Raw genomic sequence first — 23,063 nt, 5'->3', positions numbered from 1 at the left:
GCAAGGCCTCATTAGCATAGTAGAAACTTAGTCTTGATGACTTGCTTCTATCACATGTTCTATAACAATTCTGATTACATCTTGACTTCAGTTTTTCATTACTGTCAAATTACTTGGGTTTCAGACTTGATATGTGGAGAAGTAAATTTACTTTTTTTTTAATAATGCAAATATTTAAAACATGCAAAAATTTCAGTAGAGCACTACAGAAACAAAACTGTATACAGTAACATGGCTTTGCTTATATAATGTGCTATTACAGAACTGTAAAACGAGGGAAGACATTTAACATTATACATTTATTAAAAGAACATAAATGCAGTGTTTTGGCTGATGCAATAAATACTGCATAATATAACCAGTTAAAGAAAAGAATAAATGCATTTAGAAATTTTATTACAGCAGTATAGATTGTTTGGTACTTTTGAGGGTGTTTGCATTTTTGCTAAACAAAAATCAAATGTTTATAGGGGTTTCAAATGTAAAGATGAGAAAATGAATATCCTGATTTAGCATAGGTATCTGCTTGGTTAACTAAATAGACTTATGTATTTTTGCCAAGATTTTTTTTTTAATTCTTTCATTATCTGGTAAGCTCCAAAAGTAAGTGAACTGTATGTTAGGGGAGGAACACTGATCTTAACTCTTCTGTCTGATTATTTCAGAAGTGGTTTGTTTCCTGTATTCTATTCTAATACCTGTGCAGTGTGGTGATTTAGAGCTTGATCCTACAAGATGGTGAGCTCTTTCAGCATAGGCGATGCCCAGCACTTTGCAGGACTGGGCCCTTAAACATGATTTCAACCTCACTAGGAATCTTTCTACTATTGGCTTGTCAGGTCTTCAGTGTTTTTATTTTGTGTTTGTGGTTTAATATCTCTTTGTAGAGACACCAGAATATAGCACAAGATCAATATGGTGCTTTTCAGTCTTGTTTACTCAGCACACTAATCCTGTTGTATGTTTAGTGTTTGAAAATCCAGGTTTTAGTCTCTTGCTGCATGTAGAACAGGAATTGTGACTTGACATAGACAATTTCTAGGACACTGCACCAATTTATTAGAAAATGGGGAAGCCCTAAGGGAGGAAGTTGAAGTACACTGCATCTTTTCCTTATGCACACTATTAAATTGAAGGTCATTGTTAGCAATAAACTGTTACAGAGGATGCCTGCCGTGACATTATGATCTTCTGCTATCATCTGATGGGTACTGCTGCCAAAACCTGGGATGAGTTACAACTAAATCTGTGAAAATGAGGGTGACTTGTTTTCTAAACTGGCATAAGAATGAGAGAATATTTTTGCATCAGTTCAGTGTTTCTCATGGCTTTTTTTTGGTGCACCGAGAAAATGTAATAATCCAACATTCCTCCTTCTGCTGTTTGAAGCTGAAAGATGCTTGGTGTGATCATGACCAAATTAGAAGTCCCAGCCAAACAAAGAACCATCTAGTGACTTAGGAACATGAAATCTTCCAAGTGAAGAATTGACACAGAATCTCTCTTAAACATAGAGAAACTTTATACAATTTATAGCCTTCAAAAGGGTGTTAAGAATTTTCCCTGTTTCTTAAAAATTTTCTTTTCGTAATTAGGGGAAGCAGCAGCATGAAAGATGTAGACAAAATTGAAACTTTAAAAGAAGAATGGTAGGTGCTTATTTTTTCTTTGTATGGTTCTGCCTGTCTTGTACCGTCTCTTTATTAATTCAACATGCTGTTAATTATTAACTAATAATAAAGCTAACCTTCTGTAGCTTTTATCAAAAATGTTATTGATTTAGTGACTACTGTTTGATATGCACATGTTTTCTTTGGCTCCTGCTTTCAGGAATGAAAGTTGAAATACAATTCCAGTTGACATTTTATGAACCTCTTTCTTTTCAGGCCAGCACATCTCTAGTTAGATTGTTTCTCACTGCCTCTTGAAGTACAAAGCTGCCATAACTTAACTGGCTGGCTAAAGCAAATGTTTCTGCTCCTATTATCCCACATCATTGAGTTCTTATTATAAAGCTCCGAGGAACACTTGCAATTAAAAACAAAAAGACTGTATTGAAGATCTGTGCTCATGTTGTCAGTCCGCTCCATGTACATTTAGGGTTTTTTTTTTTTATTACAAGAGGGAAATTACTTTTTCAGAGCACCTCTCATATAACTGCAGTCACAAATTCTAGGGGTGGAACCTTTCCAAGTGGCTGCACAAACATTTATACCTACATAAATCTGTGTGTCTTTCTATTTCGACCCATGACCCATTGGAAGCCTTTACTTTATATGTAAAAATGTATATTTTTTATGCCAGTTAAAGCCCATGGAAAAAATACTGTAAATGCCTTAACAAATGCTTATAGGTCATCGGATCTTTTTTGGGGGGGGAGGGAGAAGAGGGACAATTGTTTGTAATGATGTAGTGTGGGAGTTCTCAAACTTTGTAGCACCGCAGCCCCCTTCTGACAAGAAAAATTAGTACATGAAGCCTGAGCCTGTTCAAGCCCTGATTCCCTGGGAGATAGGGCAAAACCCAAAAGATTCAGCCCTGCGGAAGCGAGGGGCCTGAATCCTGAGCCCCAATGCCCAGAGCTGAATCCTGAGCCCTGCCTGCTAAGGCTGAAGCCCTTGAGCTTTGGTTTGTCGGGTTTTGCTTTGGCTCCAGCAAGTCAAAAGCCAGCTCTGGTGACCCAGATAAAATAGGATGTTGATCCACTTTGGAGTCCTGATTGGGGCTGTTAGATATCAGGTAATTGAATAGTTGTGTAATTGCATGAAATCTTAGCAGTTATACAAGTATTTTAATTAATTACTTAATTTATTTAAATATTTTTACCCCGCCTCTCTCTCTAAAATATTTGAGGCAGCTTACAAAAATTTTAAACACAATACAAATATTTTGATAGTCTCCTGTATCAGAGGCAGCTGTGCAGAGTGGCAGGGAGAGCTGGTGCGTGAGGGGAGCTCTCTACAGACACAAGCTGCTCAATGTGGAGCTCAAACCCCTCCCCCCCGTCCCCAACAATCTCCACACTACTGCCTGTATCAGAGGTGGGAGGGGACAGGGAGCACTGTGGAGCCAGCGCTGAAGGGAGACGGTGCTGGGGGAAACCGGCACTTAAGCTGGTTACTGTCAGCACCGGCTCCTGCTTCCCCCCCTCTTTGCATGTAGAGATAAATGTGTGTTGTCAACAAGATTAACCGATAGCCTAGGCTTATTGGTTAATCATATAGTCGACTGCATGTTGACATCCCTAGTCCTGACCCACAGTTTGAGAACTGATGATGATGTGAAAATGGAGAAGAGGGAGCTTGAATTATTACAACTTTCTTGATTGATTTACTTTGTTTAAAAATGTTGACTTTGGATCGAACAAGATGTTTATGCTAATATTGGTCATACCATACAAATGCTGCAATGAAGATTTTTGTTAATACAAACAGATCTAATTTATGGTACTGAGCCTTTCAGATGAACAATATATTTTTCATGAACATTCATTGTAATGTGAAATTCAGTTTTTATTTTACACAAGTAAGGACACTTTTCCTGAGAGTTGGGATTATATGAAGTTGTTTGAAATAGCACTTATGGAAATATGGAAGTAAGCAAAATAAACTTGCCTGAGATTTTCAGTAATGCTTTTTGCAGAAGGATCATGAAGCATTTGATTATTGAGAACTCAAATAAAAAGGTCATTCAAATGAATTATCAACATGATAGTCAATGAAAAGGTAACATAGTAAAGAGACGTCTGTGTTCTTTTACACTGTACATAAGCATGGTAGGTGGAAATTTGTACTTGATAGTAAAATGTTTTTGTAGGCTTTCACACCATGCTCATCTCCATAGTATCAAAGCCTTCTGTTGTATATTTCCAATAGGCTAGAATAGGACTGGGAGCCAGCTTTTCTTAGGTTTATAAATTGCAATACTAAAAATCAGAAGTGTCACAAAAGTTTTAGGTAGTGATCTAAAATCCCATTTAATTGGTTAACCAGTTAAACATATTGTTTAACCTATTTAAAGGGGGAGAGTGAGCTAGACTGGAGCATTTCCCTCTTTCTCCCCCCCCCCCCCCCCCCCCCCCCCCCCCCCCCGTGGGGCACTTGGGTCTGCCAGAGCAGTCCCTGTATGTGGTGGGGAGCAGTTCCCTGCCAGCAGCAGGCGCAGTGTTGCTTCAACCCCCACCCCCTGGTTAATATTAACTGGTAAGCCTCACCCATTAAAGGTGGTGCTTACCGGTTAAACATTCACATCCCTAATGTGGGGGGTGAAGGGACAATAACCAGAAAACTAAATATGGGAATAACTGATATAGAAAAATCTTTGCTTTATAAGAGACTTTTAAATTTTATCTCCGAAGAATTTTTCTTCTATTTTTGAAAAAGTGGCTCAATGAAAGCTCTCATTAGACAACTGCAAATGCTTTCATTAGTGGTAGAGTTGACTCTGACGTGCAAGTTGTCTGACTTGCTATAGTAACAGGATGAGAAAACACCCTCTCATAGAGTTAGATTCCAAATTTAGAAGCTTCATTGTGGATAATTTTAATTCCCTTTATACTCTCTTTGCACGTCAGAAGAACGGTATGTGAATCTGATATAGGCTGAGCCTTTTTATGAAAAGAATAATGCAGCAAAGTGTTTTAAAATAGTCCACAAGGCTGCTATAGCTGCAGTTTTTTCTAACATTACAAAATACATGGGATATGAGGAGGAAAAGATCTTTTGGTACTGAGTTTCTTGTGTCCTTTAACATGTCTCCTTTAATGACCTCTCTTTATTTTGTAGGGTGTGTAAGAAAGGAACTGATGACCAGAATCTTAATGGTACTGAGCAAAGCTGTGAATTTTTTGTTGATAACCTTTTTGAAGAAGCTCAGAAGGTTGGAGCTATATGCATGCCACCAACTAAAGTTAAAAATGAAGTAAGTGCTTAGCCTTTTAATTTATCTTAATTTGTTAAAAGATTGACTGTAGTAGAGTCACATGATTATCATGCTGGGTATGAATTCCAGAAAACCAGTAGGGTTTCTGCCTAATTTACCTGGTGAAGGTGATGTACCAGTAATGACTACCAAGCAGACTTCCATGTGGAAATCAACTGGTTATGTTAGAGAGTTTGACATGAAGACCAAATCCTATAGAACTGGAGTAGTGAACCTTCTGTTCTCACTAATTACAGAAAAGTATACAGAAGAGCAGGTGCTTTTCATTTTGCCTCCTTGTAGTCTTTCTATTGCCATTGCAGTGAATAGCAGAGAGAAGTATGCAACCCAAGAATTTTGGATAGTTGTGATAGTGCCATAATGTCTTAGACATGTTCCCTCCAAAATTTAATGAAGTTATTGTATGCTGTGCCTAAGTTATTTGAACACTTCACTATACTAATGAGGATAATAGTGAAGTCTTCTCACATTCTAACTTCTAATTTTAAAAAGTAGTAATTCAGTACTAGCTGTGATTCTAAAAGCCTGTTAGTCAATTTTGGGCTACGTAAGTGTCTAGAAAACTGTTAAAGTAACAACTGTGATTAGAATTGATTTCGCTAATGTAAAAGGCTATATCTACACAGCAGCGTTATATAATAATGCTAGTTATTCCGAAATAACATGGTAACCCTCATTTCACGAGGAAGTAAGGAAGTTGAAGGAAAAGTGTTCTTCCTTCAACTTCCTGCTTTGTAGACTGCACCAAAAGCTGAATTAAGCTATTTCAATTTAAACTATGCAGTTGACATAACCTTTGCAACTTCAGCTAATTCGACTTTAGCCCTGCTGTGTAGATACACCCAGAGTGTCCATGGAAAGGATTTAGCTAAATCAGTTTGTACACTGATTGATTACATGCAAATTATTTGGGGGTAGATAAGGTTTAGGTGGACAGCGAGTAGATGAGAAATGAGATGTCAGAGTGGGATGCTTAGTACTTAGCTCCCTGTGTCTTGTTTAATTTTTCTCTCTCATGTTCCCTGTCATTGCACGGGGATTGGGAGAGACAGGAGTTAATAAGCCTTTTGGACGTAGGAAATTCCAAGGAACAATTTGAAGGAGGCAAGGATCTTGATAGTGTGCCTTAATATGTAAAAGGTGTAAAGGAGTGTAATCTGGCTGGGTGCCATACTCTTCTTAGCAAGAGCATGCCAGCTGGTTGGAGGCAAGAGTTAGCTGCCACTAAATTGGTAGACGAAATGTATCCTTTATGCACACATTCCCCCACTAGTGGTACTTCATTTGGATGTTTATTACGTCTGCTTTCATGGGAGGTATTATGTTGTGCCGTTACCATAGGAATGGGGATAAATAATGGCAACAGTATGTCAAAATTACCACTTTAAAATATTTGCATGCATTCTAGTTGAGTTTGATGACTCTGTTATTTCAAGATTGAACAGTGGATTTCTTTGGGCCTTCAAAGGGTAAAACAAACATCTAATAATGTGTACAGGTATCATTGAAATGTAATAGTGCTGATGTTTTTAGTCAACATGACTATCATCTTGTTCATCATTGTGAACTCTGTCAAAAATGTGTGGATTACCACAGCCTTCATTGATTTGGCATGTGCACAGTTCTGTGCAGGAAAGATTGTTCTGACAAAAGACTCAGTTGATTATGTATTCAGCCCACCCAAATTCATGGCATTAAAGGCAGCAGGGGAGGGGCCGGGAGGCAGCTTAAAAGCCAGCTCCCCACAAGCACCTGCTGTTAAGTCTGGGCTCATCAGTTAATTCTAAGGGTTGCACACAGCATCTCTTCTCTCCCCCCCCCCCCCCGCCCGTCTGTATCAGAAGTTGGTGGGGAGGCAGAAGCTGGCTCCTGTGGAGCCAGCTTCCCCCCTCCCCCCACGCTGCTGCCTTCCACAGAGGCAGCAGCATGGGGGGAGGGGCAAGAGCTGGTGCTTATGGGAAGCCATCTTAAAAGCCAGCTCTTCTCTCACCTGCCCCCTGTGCTGTTGCCTCTGATATAGAGGCAGCAGTGTGTGGGGGACGGGGAGGGGAGGGAAGGGAAGGCATATTTTTTCCACCCATGTTACAGTGGTAATCCAATATCTGATGTATTGCCTATGTGCAAAAAAATCCATATCTTTGTTTGCCAACTTGCTCTTTTGATATGTTTTTAAAAACTCTCCTCGCATGATGGGAGTCTGGCCACTGACTTGTCTTTTTTGATGTGGAGACTGAGATTTTAAGAAATTTAGATCCCTATGGATCTTTCATTTTTCACTCTGTGATGACAGTGCTGCACCAAACATGCGTTCATTTGAAAGCTGTTCATCAGACTTACTTGCCAGAAGAACATCCACAAAACGTTTGGATGACTTAAGTTCCTGCAGATGATTACTAGCAGATTGATAGCATCAGCTGATTTTATTGTGCTGCATAAAACAATTGGACACATGCTTTGTCCTTGTTGTGCATGGCATGAATTTGCAGAAACAGTGTTTTCTTCCCCCTAAACTTGCCTATAATTTACTAGTGGAATAGTTTTTGCAGTTTGTACATCTGAGGCTACGGCTACACTATGACTTTTGCTGCAAGAGGTAATGCAAACGAAGTGTGGATTAGCATTTTCCCGTGCTTCTTTTGCATACTCTCTTTTGTTCCGTTTTTGCTCTAGGGGTTTTGCGCAAAAGCAGGCAGTGTGGCCGTGGCCGTTTTGTGCAAAACCCCCCTTTTCTGCAAGATCTTTGTCTGTCCCAGAGAGACATAAGGATCTTGCAGAAAAAGGGCTTTTTCCACAATACAGCCACAGCCACACTCATTCCGTTTTTGTGCAAAAACAGGTAAAGAGAATATGCAAATGAAGCGTGGGAAATCCGTGCTTCATTTGCATTGCCTCTTGTGGCAAAAGTCATAATGTAGACAAAGTCTGGGGGAAGTAGAGTTTTTTTAATACTTTTGTAGCAGCTTGGGCAGAAGATTCTTCTTGTAAATAAGATCATTGTGTATTATTAGCCGTCATTGTCACAAGGTGACTATTGTTACAGTGTAACTAGATGGTTTTGGTTTAAGATTAATTTTACTCAAGTAGGAAGAATGGCCATGTTGAGTGATTAAACTGCATCCTTAGCAAATATGTCTACTCAGTGTCATCTCATCTTTGAAGTGCTGGCTCTCTTAGTGTTACTCTCTCAAATGTTTCTGTTTTTAGAAATGGTGTTGTAGTTGTTAGTCCCAAGATATTAGAAAGACAATGTGGGTGTGGTAACTTTTTTTTTTTTGACTACTTCATGTTGTTGAGAGAGACAAGATTTTGACCCTACGCAGAGCTTTTCTTTTGGTCTCCATTTTCTCAGCAAACTTGTCTGTGTCTTTTATGAACATTTTCTTGTTTTCTTAAGAAAAGAGTGTATCAGGACCAATGACTAGAAGATCCGCGTGCTCTGGTGACTATAGAAGCAAGTGAACATACAATATTCTGTGGTCAGATACAGAGTCTCTTCTGTGGTTCAATGCAACTCTGATGTGTGCCATGGTCTACTTGCTTGTGTATTTCTAAAAGCAGTTGCTGCGATAGTATTGGTTGCACATCATCTAAACTAGAATATTTCTCCAGTAACTACCAATACAATTAATTTCTCCTGGCTTTTGCTGCCAACCCCACAGAATTCTGCCCAGCACTAGTAGCTTCTGACAGGTTTCCATTCTTTTGTTATTTGTTAAGAAAAATCATGCTTATCAAAGTTTTAAAGCAGGTAGCTGTATTAGTCTGTAACTTTAAAACAAGTAGTCCACAGGCGCCATAGGATTTCTCGTTGTTTCTCAGAGTTTGTGTAGTCTTTTTCTGTTTAAGATGTTTGTAGCCTCATGTCTACATATTGTGTAACTTCCATGTAGAAGTAAATACCCAAAGTATATTGTTAGTAATGCAATATGTTAGTGTCAAAATGACATTTTTGTTTTGTGAGCACTTGGATTGAAGCCTAATGTGAAGCTGTAATATTGTCTCTTATACTGTCCTGTGCCCAAGTGTCACTGAATTGAAAAGATATGTATTCACAGGCAATTACAAATTCAAACTTCCTGCCTGGCAGACTAGATGCTCCATTGTATGTGTAAAATCTTGCAATTTTGGAAGCATTGCATTAGAGATCCACATTCAGTATAAATTGTGAGCATGCAAGCTACTGCTACTAGCAGGGATGTGAAAGTGTAATCATGTACACAGTTTACCTATGATCCTGGGTTCACTGGTTAACCTTCACGGTTACACACAGGCTCCCGGTACGTATGGGGAACTGGCTTAAGGCGGCTTCCCGCTCACATCACCCCCTAGAGCAGTCGTACTCAACTCATTTCAGTCCACGGACCACCAGGCCGATCAAAAAATTTTCGTGGACCACCTCCTTTTTGAGATATGATAAAAAAAGAGCAGACAACGAACATTTTGGTTTGAAATTTATTTCTTATTAACAGATTTTTGGATTTTCTTCTCACTGACAAGCTTTTCAGTGTTTGGAGCGGTACTTGATAATGCACAACGAATATTGCTTTCCACTGCAAGCTGATTCCTCTGTTTGGACTTAATGTGCAACAAACACAAAAATCCAGTCTCTCATGTATAAGTTGATGCAAATGGCAAAAGAAATCTGACTGCGTGCACTGACAGATTTGGGTAACTCCCGGTCACACTGGCCCAAAATTTCTCTATGGGAGACTGCTGGTACACGTCTTACATCTGAAAAATGATTTTGCAGCTCAAGAATTCCTCCTGCAGATCCTCTGGAATACTGTTAACATCTGTTGTAAATGGATTCCTGATGAAAGATAATCCATCCCTTGTCCTATCCACCTCTGAACAGTATCATTGGAATTTCTCGTAGCTTCCATAAATGATTGAGAATTTGCATCCAAATGGCTTCTTTTTTCCTGAGCATGACATCCACACGTGGAAATTGAACCAAATTATTGCCTTCAACTCTTAGGATCCAGAGTTCCAATTTGTCAAGAAAAGCCTTGATGATGCTTTGGTGAGAGAACAGACTTGCACCTTTCTCTTGCAGCTGAAGATTCAGTTTCCTCTGAATACTTGTACTTGATATTTCTTCCTGTCATTGCTATTATAAACAAACTACAGCACACCTGTAAAACAGCACATGTAGCACAAGACGAACAACACAGCAACTGCTCAGCACGATGGCGGCAGCTACACTGATGCTCAGAGCCTCAGACCAAAGTTACTGGCAACACAACGCAGTTGCGTCCTAGATGAAACTGTGGATGATGGGCCGCGTGCTTGTGAGCACAGCTTAAAACCACCTAATGGTGGTGCCTGCTCACGCCGTGTGACTTTGGACAATGTTCCTGTGGACCGCTGAAAAAGTCACCATGGACCACCAGTTGAGAACCACAGTCCTAGAGAGCTGACTGCCAGATGCCCCTTGTTGCTGCCTCTGTATTTTAAATCAGCTCTCCACATGTGCTGGCTCAGCAGACCTTCCTGCCCCCTTTGCTGCCTATTACAGAGGCAGCAATTTGGGGGGCCAGGCAGGAGCTGGTGCTGCTGCCTTTTTAGCCTTTGTCTGTGGGGAGCTTGCTAAAATTTGATATGGTTGCACAACTATTCAGTGACATGCTATCTAACATCCCTGGTTAATATACTGCAAAACGTTGTTTGCTTTTTTGCTAAACCATCACTTTTTGGGGAAAAAGCTGCTCATGAAAAACCAATAAAAATATGTAAATGTGTTGTTTGATAACTTTGGTCAAACACCATACTGTACTAACAGGTTGAAATGTTTTTAAACAGTAAAAACTGTAGACATAGTCATATTTCAGTATTTCTAGAATTGTGTGAAAAGTGACACTTTTTTCTCAGTTTTGATACCATTATTTCACCTTGCCTACAGACTTATGACTCTGCTTGAGGTATGGCATCATCATATCTCATCTAAATGTAAATAAAGTAAGCTTTCAAATTATATAGAATGTTGGTGTGTGTAGGGTGGATACTTTAAACTCCATAAATGGCTCTCTCTTGGAGAATTACCACATGCCATGTGCTTGCTGCAAATTGCTATTCGTCCCATAAATAAATTTATAGGAAAAGATACACAACAGGAGGAGGAGAGAGGAAAACAGAGGGTGAATCTTCAAAGAGGTTTGACGAGAAGAAATCTGTTTTGTAAGTACTCATACACACTTCTAATTTGACATAACTTCAAACCTAATTCACAGGAATTTCCATTTAATTGAAAAATTATTTTACTTCTGCACTAGTACTTACTATTTTATATATTTGTAAGTATGGCCCACTGCCAAGGTACCTATGAAGATTATTTAATTTCAGTAGACTTAGATGAACAAACACTTTTTACAATGCCATACTGAATTAGGGATGTGAATGGTTAACCGGTAAGCATCACCGGTGATGCTTACTGGTTACAGTTAGCTGGCAGGACCCTGCCTGCCTCAGAGGGGGCTGCTTCAGCTTTGTGGGACCTGACATGGGTAGGGGGTGCTGGCCAGCTTGGCCATGGTGGGCAGAGGAGCCCAGCCATGGCAGTCCCTACCCCCACTGCCTGTTTAATCAGTTAACTGGTTAAACATCATGTTTAATCAATTAACTAATTAAATGGGATTTTACATCCCTAATCTGAATAGAATCCAGGTCAAATCCTCCAAATCGTCTTGTCATTGGAAAGATGCATCAAGTGCAAATTCTACAAAGTAAACAGCTTTTGAAGTAGTCATGTGTGCTCTGGTGATATTTTAAATGATTTGTGGATTTGGGAGACTTATTCAGTCTCTGATCATGAAAGAAAAATGATTCTGTATATATATCTGGACTTCCCAAATAATTTATAAATTGTGTAAAGGAATTACCTGACACCTGCTACTTCTGGTTTGGATAAATTATTGCTGTATGTATTCTTTCCAATACCCTTACTTCGAAAAGTCATCCAAAATAGTTAGAACGGTGATCTGTTTGCAAAGCACTTTGCAGATAGGATCGCTCGCATTTGGTCTGATTGAGACTCTGGCTGCTATATAAGTGGGGCACAGAATGTGTTGAGTGCACTGCCCAGTCACTTTTCTTTGGAGCAGTTTCAGCTATTACAGACTGAGGATTTGGACAAGGTGCTTGGAGGAGTGCGACTGACCACGTGGTTGCTCGACCCCTGACCTTCATGGCTTATTAAATCTAGCCAGGAAGGGATGATTGGCTGGGTCCACGTGATTAACAACATGTCTTTTAGATCTGGTATGGTACCCGCCACCTTGAAAGAGGCAGCGATAAAACGGTTCTCAAGAAGCCTTCCCTGGACCCACATGATTTAAATAACTATTGCCTAGTTGCTAATATTCCCTTCTTGGGCAAGGTACTCGAATGGGTGGTAGCATTGCAACTCCAAGCTTTCTTGGAAGAAACAGATTATTTAGATCCATTTCAGTCTGGCTTTAGACCAGGTTTTGGAACCGAAACCGCATTGTTGCTCTGGTAGACAACTTACACCAGGAGATAGACAGGGGGAATGCATCCCTATTGATTCTCTTGGACCTCTCAGCAGCTTTTGATACCATCAACCATGGTATCCTTCTGGAATGCCTGGCGGAGTTGGGTATTGGAGGCACTGTTCTGCAGTGGTTCCGGTCCTACCTGTTGGGATGCTTTCAGAAGGTGGAGCTATGGGGCTGCTATTTGACCCTGTGGCGATTGTGTTGTGAGGTCCTGCAAGGTTCCATCTTGTCCCCTATATTATTTAACATCTACTTGAAGCTGCTGGGAGAGGTCATAAGGAGTTTTCGAGGACGGTGCCATCAATATGCAGATGACACCCAACTCTGTTTCCCTGTGACATCAGAACCAGGTGTGTCAGTGACTGATCTAAACCAGTGTCTGGAGGCGGTGATGGTTTGGATGAAATCAAACATGCTGAAGTTGAATCCAGATAAAGACTGAGGTCCTGTGGATCAGGAGGCCATCTGTTTGGGAATGTGGCGTGGCACCTGTTCTAGATGGGGTTACTCTCCCCCTGAAAGAACAGGTACGCAGCTTGGGAGTCCTCCTGAACCTTTTTTAACATTTGAAAACCAGATTTCTTCGGTGGCCAGGAGTGCTTTTAGGCAGCATCGTGTGATCCGCCAGCTGCGACCCTTCCTGAACAAGCATGACTTGACCACGGTGATCCATGCTCTTGTTACATCCAGACTGGATTATTGTAGTGCGCTTTATGTGGGGTTGCCTCTAAAGAGCCTTCAAAAACTTCAACTGGTCCAGAATGCGGCTGCTTGAGTGCTTCGGCACCTGCACTGGCTTTTGGTATGTTTCTGGGCACAATTTAAGATTTTAGTTATCACCTATAAAGCCCTAAATGGGTTGGGTCCAGGGTATCTGAAGGACCATCTTCTCCCGTATGAACCTGCCTGGGGATTGAGGTCAGCTCGGGAGGCTCTGCTTCGTTGTTCCCCCAATTGTGGAGATAAGATTAACATCTACGCGGAACAGGGCCTTCTTAGCTTTTGCTCCCAGGCTGTGGAATTCTCTTCCTCAGGATATTCTCATGGCGCCAACTCTAGCATTGTTTCGGCGTCAGGCTAAAGCCACCCTTTTTACTCGTGCTTTTATTAATGTTTGAGTCTGTATGTGTGTGTTCCTCTTCTCAATATGTTTTAGCAGGTTTTATGTCCCTCTGGGGTTTCGTATTTTAAGTTTTTTACATATATTTGTATTGTGTTTAAACTTTATGTAAGCCGCCTTGAATATTTTAAATAGAGAGGTGGAGTAAAAATATTTAAATAAATAAATATAAATATTCCATGTATTGAAATAGATCTGTGAAATCTTGCTCTGCTTTCCTTTACTACTCTGTGCATAATAAAGTTAACAAGCGTCTATCTGAGCTGTTTTTACTGGCTCCTCTCGTATCCAAAAGCCAAACCACAGGACACAGGCTTCAAGTGGCTTGTCCGTGATTGCAGAGCAAATAAGCCACAGATGGGAATTAGTTGCAGAAATCCTGTGCTCTAACTTCTCTCTTGAATCCACCTCTCCAGAGTCAAGGGAAAGCAGACCGTTGAATAATGCAAAATTCTAGATCTAGCATTTGTGGAGATAGGAGTTTGATAATTCTAGTGTCCGCAATGTGGCATGGGCGTGGGAAGATGAAGACTGATAGTCTTGGCTTGTGAGCTTTGATCCAAAGGCCTCTTAACATTCTGAATTTGCTTTTTAGTGGTGTACAGTGTTCTGCTATCAGGTTCTAGAAATGAAGGTATTTCAAAATGAGAAGTGTCACTTTTTTATATTCTCTTCCCGTAACTGTGCTTTGTACTGACTATAATCCATCTGGGGTCAGTGCAAGACTTACGCTGATATAATTTTCGGTCCCTTGAGTAGATGAGCTAATATCATAAGAGAATGCTAGTATTTTGAGTTATGTTTTCCCATGACTTCATTGTTCTTACTTCACAGGCTGATATAGTTATTAAACTTTGGAAAAACGGATTTACTGTTAATGATGGTGAACTCAGAAGCTACACAGATGTTGCAAACCGGCAGTTCTTGGACTCAATTAAAAAAGGGCAAGTGAGATTTACCTACTGAGCCATATTGTGTTAATATATTTTGTACAGTGCTTTGCTTATATGCTAATGCTGCATGAACTTGTAACACTGTTGATTTGCTTACAGTACAACAGCTCTGAATGAATTTATATTGCAGTTGTCTAAATTGGCCATTGAAGGTATGCTACGCTGCAGCTAGAAGGTGTGATTGCCGGCATAGGTAGACAGATTCATGTTGGCACAACTTAAGCTAGCACACTAAAAGTTAGCAGTGTAGATGGGACACTGTTGGCAGTTCAGTTTAGTCATCTGAATCCAAGCCTAGCCCCACTCGCTGGATCTATCCCATGTCACTGCCTGTGCCACAGTGCCCACACTGCTATCTTTAGCAAGCTCACATCAGACTAGCAGAAGTTTCTCTAGCCACACTGGGGATCACACCTACCAGCAGGCAAGACCTAAAACTTAGTCAACATCTAAAAATTAATTTGACTGTGAAAACTGTGCTCTGTGCAATTTAGTTAGGTCAACCTAACCCCTATTGTAGTTGCATCTAGGTCGACAGAACTCTTCCTACCTACCACTTTTCAGAGAGGTAAATTAACTACACTGTGGTTAGGTCTACACTAGACCTGGAAGGTCGGGTTAAGGTATGCAACTCCAAATACAGAAAATAAGTAGCTGGAGTCGACATATTGTAAGCTGAGCTTGGCACCATCTTCACAGAGGGAGACTGACAGAAGCAAATGCTTCCATTGGCTTCCTTTACTCCTTGAGACTGCAATGAGCACCAGCGCCAATCGGAGCTGCCCTCAGTGTTTGATCTCTGGTGCAGCAAGTGGAGAGGTGGCCTGAGGATGGGGGCTGCTCTGGCAGTGCCTGAGCACCAGTTTACAAGTTACCCCGGTAAGCATGCGGGTAAGGCAGTGCTTACTGGATAACCAGTTAAACCTTTACATCCCTAATTCTGAAGGCACAATAAAGAATAAAGGACAAGATCTAGTGCATGCCGGTAGCTGCACTGCTATATGAAACAGATTCAGTGATTAATTTCAGGGCTGCGTACCAAAGAGGTGCTTTCATTGTGTTTGTGGTTGCTCAACCTATTCTTGCCTGGTCAAGTTTTGAGGCACAGTGGTGTGACCTTTTGGTGCGGGGAAAATGTCTGCAGCCTCTGCAGGTGTATTTTTGTAAAACTTAAGGTTAGTCAGGATTTCAATCAATTGCCTTTTGCCCCGTACTAATTCACTGATTAAGCTAAATCTAAATCAAGGTAACTATTTTTTTAATAGCTATATCATATGAATTAATTTAGCCATTATCTTTTAATTACAAATCTTATTTTCCACATTTTCAAGGCTAGTTCAGTATTAGCAGCACTTCAAAACATTAATTTTATAGCATATTTGAGATTCTCCACTGTGAATACAACCTATAAGGACATGTGCTTCTATCCATAATCTCAGTGAGCAACCTGTCATTAGCTGTGAAGTATGCAACTCTGAATCTATAAATACCGTTATGGTGCTATGGAGGGGTGGGTTGGACAAGCTTCTCTTACAGCTCATAATTATTTCACTAGAAGTTTTTCAGATGATCCCCTGGAAAGTTGTTAAATATGAATAGAATATTGCTAACCGAATAGAATATTGCTAACCAAACAGAAATTTAGTTCACTACAGATCATAGGTATTTGTGATTCTATCTAGAAAATACAGGTTGAACCTCTTTGGTCTGGCAACATCTGGACCATGGATATTGCTGGACTACAGAGCCCCTGGACCAGAGGGGCGATTGGCCACAGGGTTGGCCGCAGCAGCCCTTGTGGCCCCAAGAAGTGGAGCCTAGTGGCTCCAAAGCAGTGTATTCTCAGCAGTTCCAGCAGGCCCTGGAGAGCGGAGCCATGGCTACCATGGCAGCCCTGAGCCCTGGCAGCCCAGGAGCAGGGAAGCCACCACGGCCCCAAGATAACGGTGTGTCCAGCAGCCCCAGGGAGCAGAGCCCCAGTGGCCCAAGAGCCACAGCAGCCCTGGAATCCTGAAACTGTGGCAGTGTTGGTGCCTGAGAGATGTGGCAGCCGTGGGACAGAGGAATCCTGGCAGTCCCTGGACATTGGAGTTGTGGCTGCCCTGGGGTGAATGGAGCCTAATGGCCATGGGGCAGCAGAGCTGCGGCAGTGGGGACTGGCCAGCGGCGGCCTGGGGGCAAGGGAGCTCCACTAGGTCTGCTGACAGAGCCCAGGGTCCCATCAGCAGAGGGATGGAATTGACCTCCCCTAGTTTGGTAAGCTCCCTCATTAGGGACAAGGGTGCCAGACCAGGGAGGTCTAACCTGTACTAAAATACATACCTTATTTTGCTTAGTCTATAGCTACACCTGGTCAATCAAATTGGTTTTTGAGAGATCTTTAAAAGGAATTCTTTTCCAGAAAGGTGGTCATCATCCCATCACCAAAAATATTACACTGTAATGACATCTAGTATTATCATTTCACAATTTTTATTACATAAGAATGGTCATACTGGGTCAGACCAAGGTCCAGCTAGCCCAGTATTGCGTCTTCTGACAGTGGCCCATGCCAGATGCCCCAGAGGGAGTGAACAAAAACAGGTAATCATCAACTGATCCCTCTCCTATCATCCATTTCCAGCCCCTGACAAACAGAGGCTAGGGAAACCATTCCTACCCATTCTGGCTAATCAGTATTGATGGACCTACCCTCCATTAATTTATTTAGTAAATTTATCTAGTACAGATACTGGTGTTACATTTCATTATATAATGATGCTTCATAGAATCAAAATAACTGGATGGAACTTTGAGAGGTCATCATGTCCAGTTTCCTACACTCATGGCAGGGCCAAGCATCACATAGACCATCCCTGACAGGTGTTTGTCTGACCTGCTCTTAAATATCTCCCTAAGCAATTTATTCCAGCACTTAACCAACCTGACAGAAAGATTTTCCTATAGTCCAACTTGAACCTCCCTTGCTGTAATTTAAGCCCAATTGCTTCTTGTCCTACCACCACAGGTTAAGGAGAATAATTGTTCTCCCTCCTCTTTGTGATAGCCTGATAGCTATAAAATTGAACTGTAGTTTGTGCAATATCCAGGATGTGTTGTCTTTGCTTTTTAATGTTTCATTTATTGGTTAACTCATAAGTCAGTAATTTGCAGGGGATCCCTATCTCATTCGTGTGACTTACTGCAATTATTTTATTAACACATATGCAGTATAATTTGTATCACTAAGTCCTTTTTTGAATGGACAAGCCAGCTACATATTAATCAGGGCTCTGTTTCAGATTTTAAACCATATATTGTTATTCTCTTTTCCTCTTTGCATTCTGAGAACCTTATTTTAATTTGTCCATTTTTTTTTAAGGGAATTGCCATTTGAGTTACAAAAGACTTTTGATGATGAAGTGGATGTGAAGGTGGAAAATAAGAAAGATGAAGTGTATACATTAAGGAAGCCAGTATTTCACCCCTTCTCTGGACAAGGTTACCGATTGGGCAGGTGAGTGGTCTGATGGGATGTATGCCTTCTGAGAAGGCTGGGATAGGGGAGTGGTAACTCTTATCTTCATCCTTTATGTGATATCTATAGCAGTATTTTCTGCAATGATGCTATCCTGTCATACAAAGCTGGGTTGTGCCTGGCTGCCCAGTTGCGGCATGCCGGGCAGCCCAGCAGCAAGGAGCCCGGCCGCCAGCCCTCCACTGAGACTCGTGGAATGTCCATGGTCCTTCCAGACAACGGATGTTTCTGGACCAGGGAGTCCTGCATTACTTTTACTTACACACAGACACCCCCCCTCCCCTCTCCGGACTACGGGTTGAACCTCTGTAATCCAGGACTCCCTGGTCCGGCAACATCCGTTGTCTGGCAGGACCACGGATGTTCCACAACAGAGTGTCTCAGTGGAGGGCTGCCCGGCATGCTGCAGCTGGGCAGCCAGGCACAACCCAGTGGGGCTGCCTGGCAGGGCCAGGAGCTCAGCACTCCACAGCAGGACTGGACTGCCTAGCATAGCAGGAAAGGAAGTGGGGGAGGAATGGCAGGGCAGCAGGGCTGGTGGCAAGGGGGAACTGGCTAGGAAGGCTGGTGGCTGGGGTGGGGTTGTCCTGGGCTGGGAGAAGCCGGTAGCAGGGGAGCCAGACATAACCTTCCTTGATCCAGCAAAATCCCTTATCTGGGACCTGTCAGGTCCCAAGGGTGCCAGACCAGGGAAGTCCAACCATATCTATCTATTTTAATGCAGGAGAGTGCAATACTATTTTTGAGTCAGTTAAAATATTTTGTTGTTAATGGGTGCATTATGCTTTTGTACTGTCTGTAACTTAGTATGCTGCTGTTCCACCACTTCATTTAGTGATTCTGTGTTTTGTAATAGATTCAGAATCAATCTTTTCTTAGTTAGCTTAAAATTTAACTTTAAAATTACATCTCCAAATACATTAACCAAAAAGACAGACTAAAATCTCTTTTATGGCAAAAGATTTGCCCTATAACCTTACTAGGTTAAAACCGTGTGTGTCCTAAAGCTTTTATCATTAGCCTGGGCAGAGCACTAGAAAACTTACTTTTAAGGAGCAATCTTGGCAGGGGAGAGATCAAAGGGTCTAATGTCTCCTTCATCTTTAATTTATAAGATTTAAAAGCAATGATGTTTCTTAAGTCAGTATAATAAGACTATTTTTGATCATGGATTTTAGCCTTCTTTCCTGCCACTAGGAGGCTTTACACATATAATTGTTCTCTTGCAAAATTTAATGTATAGGAATAGACTTGACAACTAAATTAGCTTTTTACTTATTCTCCATACTTGGCTAAACATTTGGCCAAATTTTGCCTTAAAGTGTTTGTCTTAGAACTAGCTGCTCTAAGAATCAGTTACATGAAATGTCGAAAATTACTTCTCCATCATATTTTTTGCAAGGCAATTGACCACTTCATAGTTGGGTAGCTGAAGTTACCCATTGTTAGATTTAAATGTATTTATCTTCTCCCTCAATGTGGCACACTCAATATTTATTTTCGTGATTTGGAGAACCGTTGCAGTTTAATTAGGTGCTTTAAGTAAGAGCAACAAATAGAGAAAACAAAAGGGAGCAGGGCACGAGAAGAGTAGAAAAGTGGATGGGTACAGGTGGATGACTGCTGACAGGTGATTTTAATACTAATTTTAAATAATCAAATTAACCACTTCCCCAGTTGCCCTGCTTTCCCCTGGCCACTGAGACTGGCAGTGCTTCTGGCTATAGCCTGCTTTGTCTCTGTGAGTGCGTCCATGGGGGTCGCTGACAGTGCTGGACCAGGAGTGTTGCTGGACTAGGGAAGTCTGGATTATGGAAGTTCAACCTGTACTTCAACCATGATACAATGAAAAGGTAGACCACATAAATAGAGGAAGCCATATTTAACCCTTAATTGCTAAAATTAGTACATTGGAGGATCATTTATTTCAAGTATGTTTATTATCTATAAGATTTACATAATCTATAAGATTTAGGGGTGGCTTTCATTTCAGGTTTTAGAGCAGTGGTCCCCAACCATTTGGGGTTGCCGGGCGCCAGGGGGCGTGGCCGTTCGCCCGCCGGGCGCCCGGGGGGGACGGGGCCCACCCATAGCCGCATTCCGGGGGTCCGCGCTCTCCCCTCAAGCGCCGCGCGCCTGGCGCGCTCTCTCCCTCCTCCCCCCCCCCCCCCCCAAGCGCCGCGTGCCCGGCGCGCTCACCCCCCCACCCCCAAGCGCTGCGCGCCCGGGGGCAGGCGCTCTCTCCCCCCATCCTCCCTCCCCCAAGCGCCGCGCGCCCGGGCCGGCGCTAGCGCTCTCTTCTCCCCCATGCACCGCGGGGGGTGAATCCGCGGCGCCCCCGGAGCCGGCGCTCACCGTGCGCCACGTGCCCGGGGCCGGCTCCGGCACCGCGCATGTGCCACGTGCCTGGGGCCAGGCCAGCCCTGAGCACTTGGCGGGTGCAGACAAATGCTCCCGCGGGCGCCATGGCGCCCACGGGCACCGTGTTGGGGACTACGGTTTTAGAGACTTATTCTACTGCTCCTAGAGCACAGTAAACATCACTAATGGGTGATGTGTAATCTGTTTTGTTCATTTTAAAAAAATACCAGCCATACACACCACATTTTAGCCCACCAACAAAGTACTGTTAGTCTGCAAATTCTTTAAACTTCCAAAACTGTGTTAGTTTATTTCTGCCTGGTGAAGGAGACCTAGGCAATGGAACATCAAATCCTATTATGTAGATGTCTTTATCACTTACATCTCTCTCTCTCTTAATCTCTTAAATAATTATTTAAATTTGCAGGTGAGACCCATCGTTGACCAGGCAAAGTCATTTTGTGTTGATTCAATTTATTGGAAAGTTGAAGACATTAAATATGTGTAATAATTTTTTTATTATGTGCTTGTAAAAGGGAAGTAAAAGAACAGTTTTAAATTTTTAGGATTTCAATTTCAAACATTCTTCATTTTACTGAATAGTTGCCATACATAATAAATTTGAAATAGAAACTTGTAAAGCTGCTGTTACTCTTTCTGTAACTAATTTGAATTATTTTGTGATTTGTAACCGTAAACATTTTCTTTGCACTAAAATGACAGTTGAATAGGTGACTCAATTTTAATTTTATTAGCATATATTTTTTTATGAACTCTAATCATAACAGTCATGACTTTTCTGATGGAAAAACAAAAATAATTATTTAAGCCTTTCACCCAGCATATTCTGGAATAAAAAGTAGTTAATTTAGCTCATTTAAGTGGCAGGATTGTTTATGCAAAATTTGGTATTTGTAGGTAATCACGAAGTATGACTTTATTTTGCACAAACAAATCCACAAACTCTTCAAAATATAGAATAGATATCCTTTATTTTTATTAACAGAAATATGGCATTCTCTCCCTTAACATCAAGTTTAAAGTTTTCAAGTTTAGAGTTGTTGCGTCTCTCTAGTAAAGCCACAATCTCAATTTGTATTCCTAGGCTTGCCGCAACTGAGTTGTGCACTCTGACGGGATTTAGAACCTTTTAGAAAGGTTTCAATTCACTCAAAAAATAAGTTAATGACTGTTCTAGCTTATGATTTTTATGTGGACTGTTTAATCTTGTTTGGCTTTTCTTTTCAGTGCAACTCCAAGAATAATTTCTAAAGCGAATAATGACCTTGAATTTGAGAACAAAAGACCACTTCCTTCAGTAACACTAAGTGATTTGGAACCAGTCACTAAGATCCAGATCTGGTTAGCAGATGGGGAAAGGATAGTACAAAAATTTAATGTTTCTCATAGGTAAGATTATCTTATCACTATCATATATAAGCATTGGAGGTGACTGTCCCATTAACCCTTTTACACTAATAGGTCTAGAAATTCTGTAAGTATATGGTCTCTCTTCTGAGTTCTTCTCAGATACACAAAAACAAAAATTATTACTTTTGTCCTTTGAAGTGTGTAGGAGCAACTGATCAAATTCATGATGTACATGCGTGCAGCAGAAGGGAAAACAAAACCTAACTGTTTGTTAGTGTAACTACTGAGTTAATTAATTAATCAATATCTGTGTAATACCAAATTTATCAAGGCGTAACTCTTGGGTTTTTGTCATTTTACTGAAAGTTAAGTGTCTTTGAGGTTTCTTGCTATAGGAATTATAGAGGGTCATCTAGGGGCAGTACAGATTTTTTTTATTGTATTTATCTTTTTTTTGTACAGCTCATTTGTTTAAGATCACTGGTCTTCAAAAAGGCAAGTGTTCTCACAGGAAGTACTTCTTGAGAATTTGTATGAGAAACTAATAAAAGCAGCTGGTTGTTCATAGCTAGGAATAAATACTAGTGGTAGGTGAGCATGGGGTGGACAATGCAACAGATAAGAGGGCTTGAAAAATCCACATAGCAGAGTGAAGCAGAGAGCATTCTCTGACAAATGCCATCAGTGTCTAAATGCATAAGTTTTCCCTCTTTATAATTCAATACATTTTCAGGCCTTTATAGCTGCAGAGAGAACCTTCCAGACATGAGCTGATAGTAACCCAGTGTCTGCAGATATAGGAAGATTCAGGGCCACTGCTGCTCCTAGCTTTCCAAACTTAAGCAGAGGTGACAAGGATCAGGAACTCATCAACGTTCATTGCTGATCTTGCGAACCCTGTGAGCCGAAATGATCTGGGTAGATTTCAGATTGAGTGTACTGCTGAGGCAATCGGCTGGGGAGGAGAGCCCAAAGCCTGAGGCTGGATGGGAGAAGGAGAATAGCACAAATTTACACCCCACAAAATGCATCCAGGGAGAAGAACAGAAGTGGAAACTCCATTCACTCTTACATTAGCTGGGAGATACAGTTAAAGGATGGGGAGGGGGAGTCAAGAGAAATAATGTTTCTTGTCCTGCTCAGCAATTAAATACATATATGGGGAGGTGATCCAAATTTTAAGAGAAACCCATGAGCATGGTGCAGATGCTAGTGAAATCCCAGCATCCTGCAGGGGGGAGAGCACTTATTTAGGTGTCTGTTTTGACAGCGTGGGTAGAATACTT

At 41.4% G+C, this 23,063-nt stretch overlaps 1 protein-coding gene across 3 annotated transcripts in view; it reads left to right on the top strand.

Moving 5' to 3' along the window:
* UBXN2A (UBX domain protein 2A) overlaps positions 1-23,063 on the top strand; it is a 31,474-nt gene that overhangs the window by 5,396 nt on the left and 3,015 nt on the right. For 2 of the 3 annotated variants that reach the window (XM_075923416.1, XM_075923415.1), the window contains exons 2-6: positions 1,596-1,649; positions 4,785-4,920; positions 14,410-14,519; positions 17,890-18,024; positions 21,655-21,816. In XM_075923416.1, coding sequence (XP_075779531.1) covers positions 1,609-1,649; positions 4,785-4,920; positions 14,410-14,519; positions 17,890-18,024; positions 21,655-21,816 — 584 coding nt within the window. In that variant the 5' untranslated portion in view covers positions 1,596-1,608. Of the gene's footprint in view, positions 1-1,595; positions 1,650-4,784; positions 4,921-14,409; positions 14,520-17,889; positions 18,025-21,654; positions 21,817-22,239; positions 22,273-23,063 lie in introns of all 3 variants that reach the window. The other variant, XM_075923417.1, reaches the window with a different exon arrangement.

The sequence above is a fragment of the Pelodiscus sinensis genome, chromosome 3 (assembly GCF_049634645.1).
Source record: "Pelodiscus sinensis isolate JC-2024 chromosome 3, ASM4963464v1, whole genome shotgun sequence".
Classification (NCBI taxonomy): Eukaryota; Metazoa; Chordata; order Testudines; family Trionychidae; genus Pelodiscus; species Pelodiscus sinensis.
This window is presented reverse-complemented; position numbering and strand designations above follow the sequence as displayed.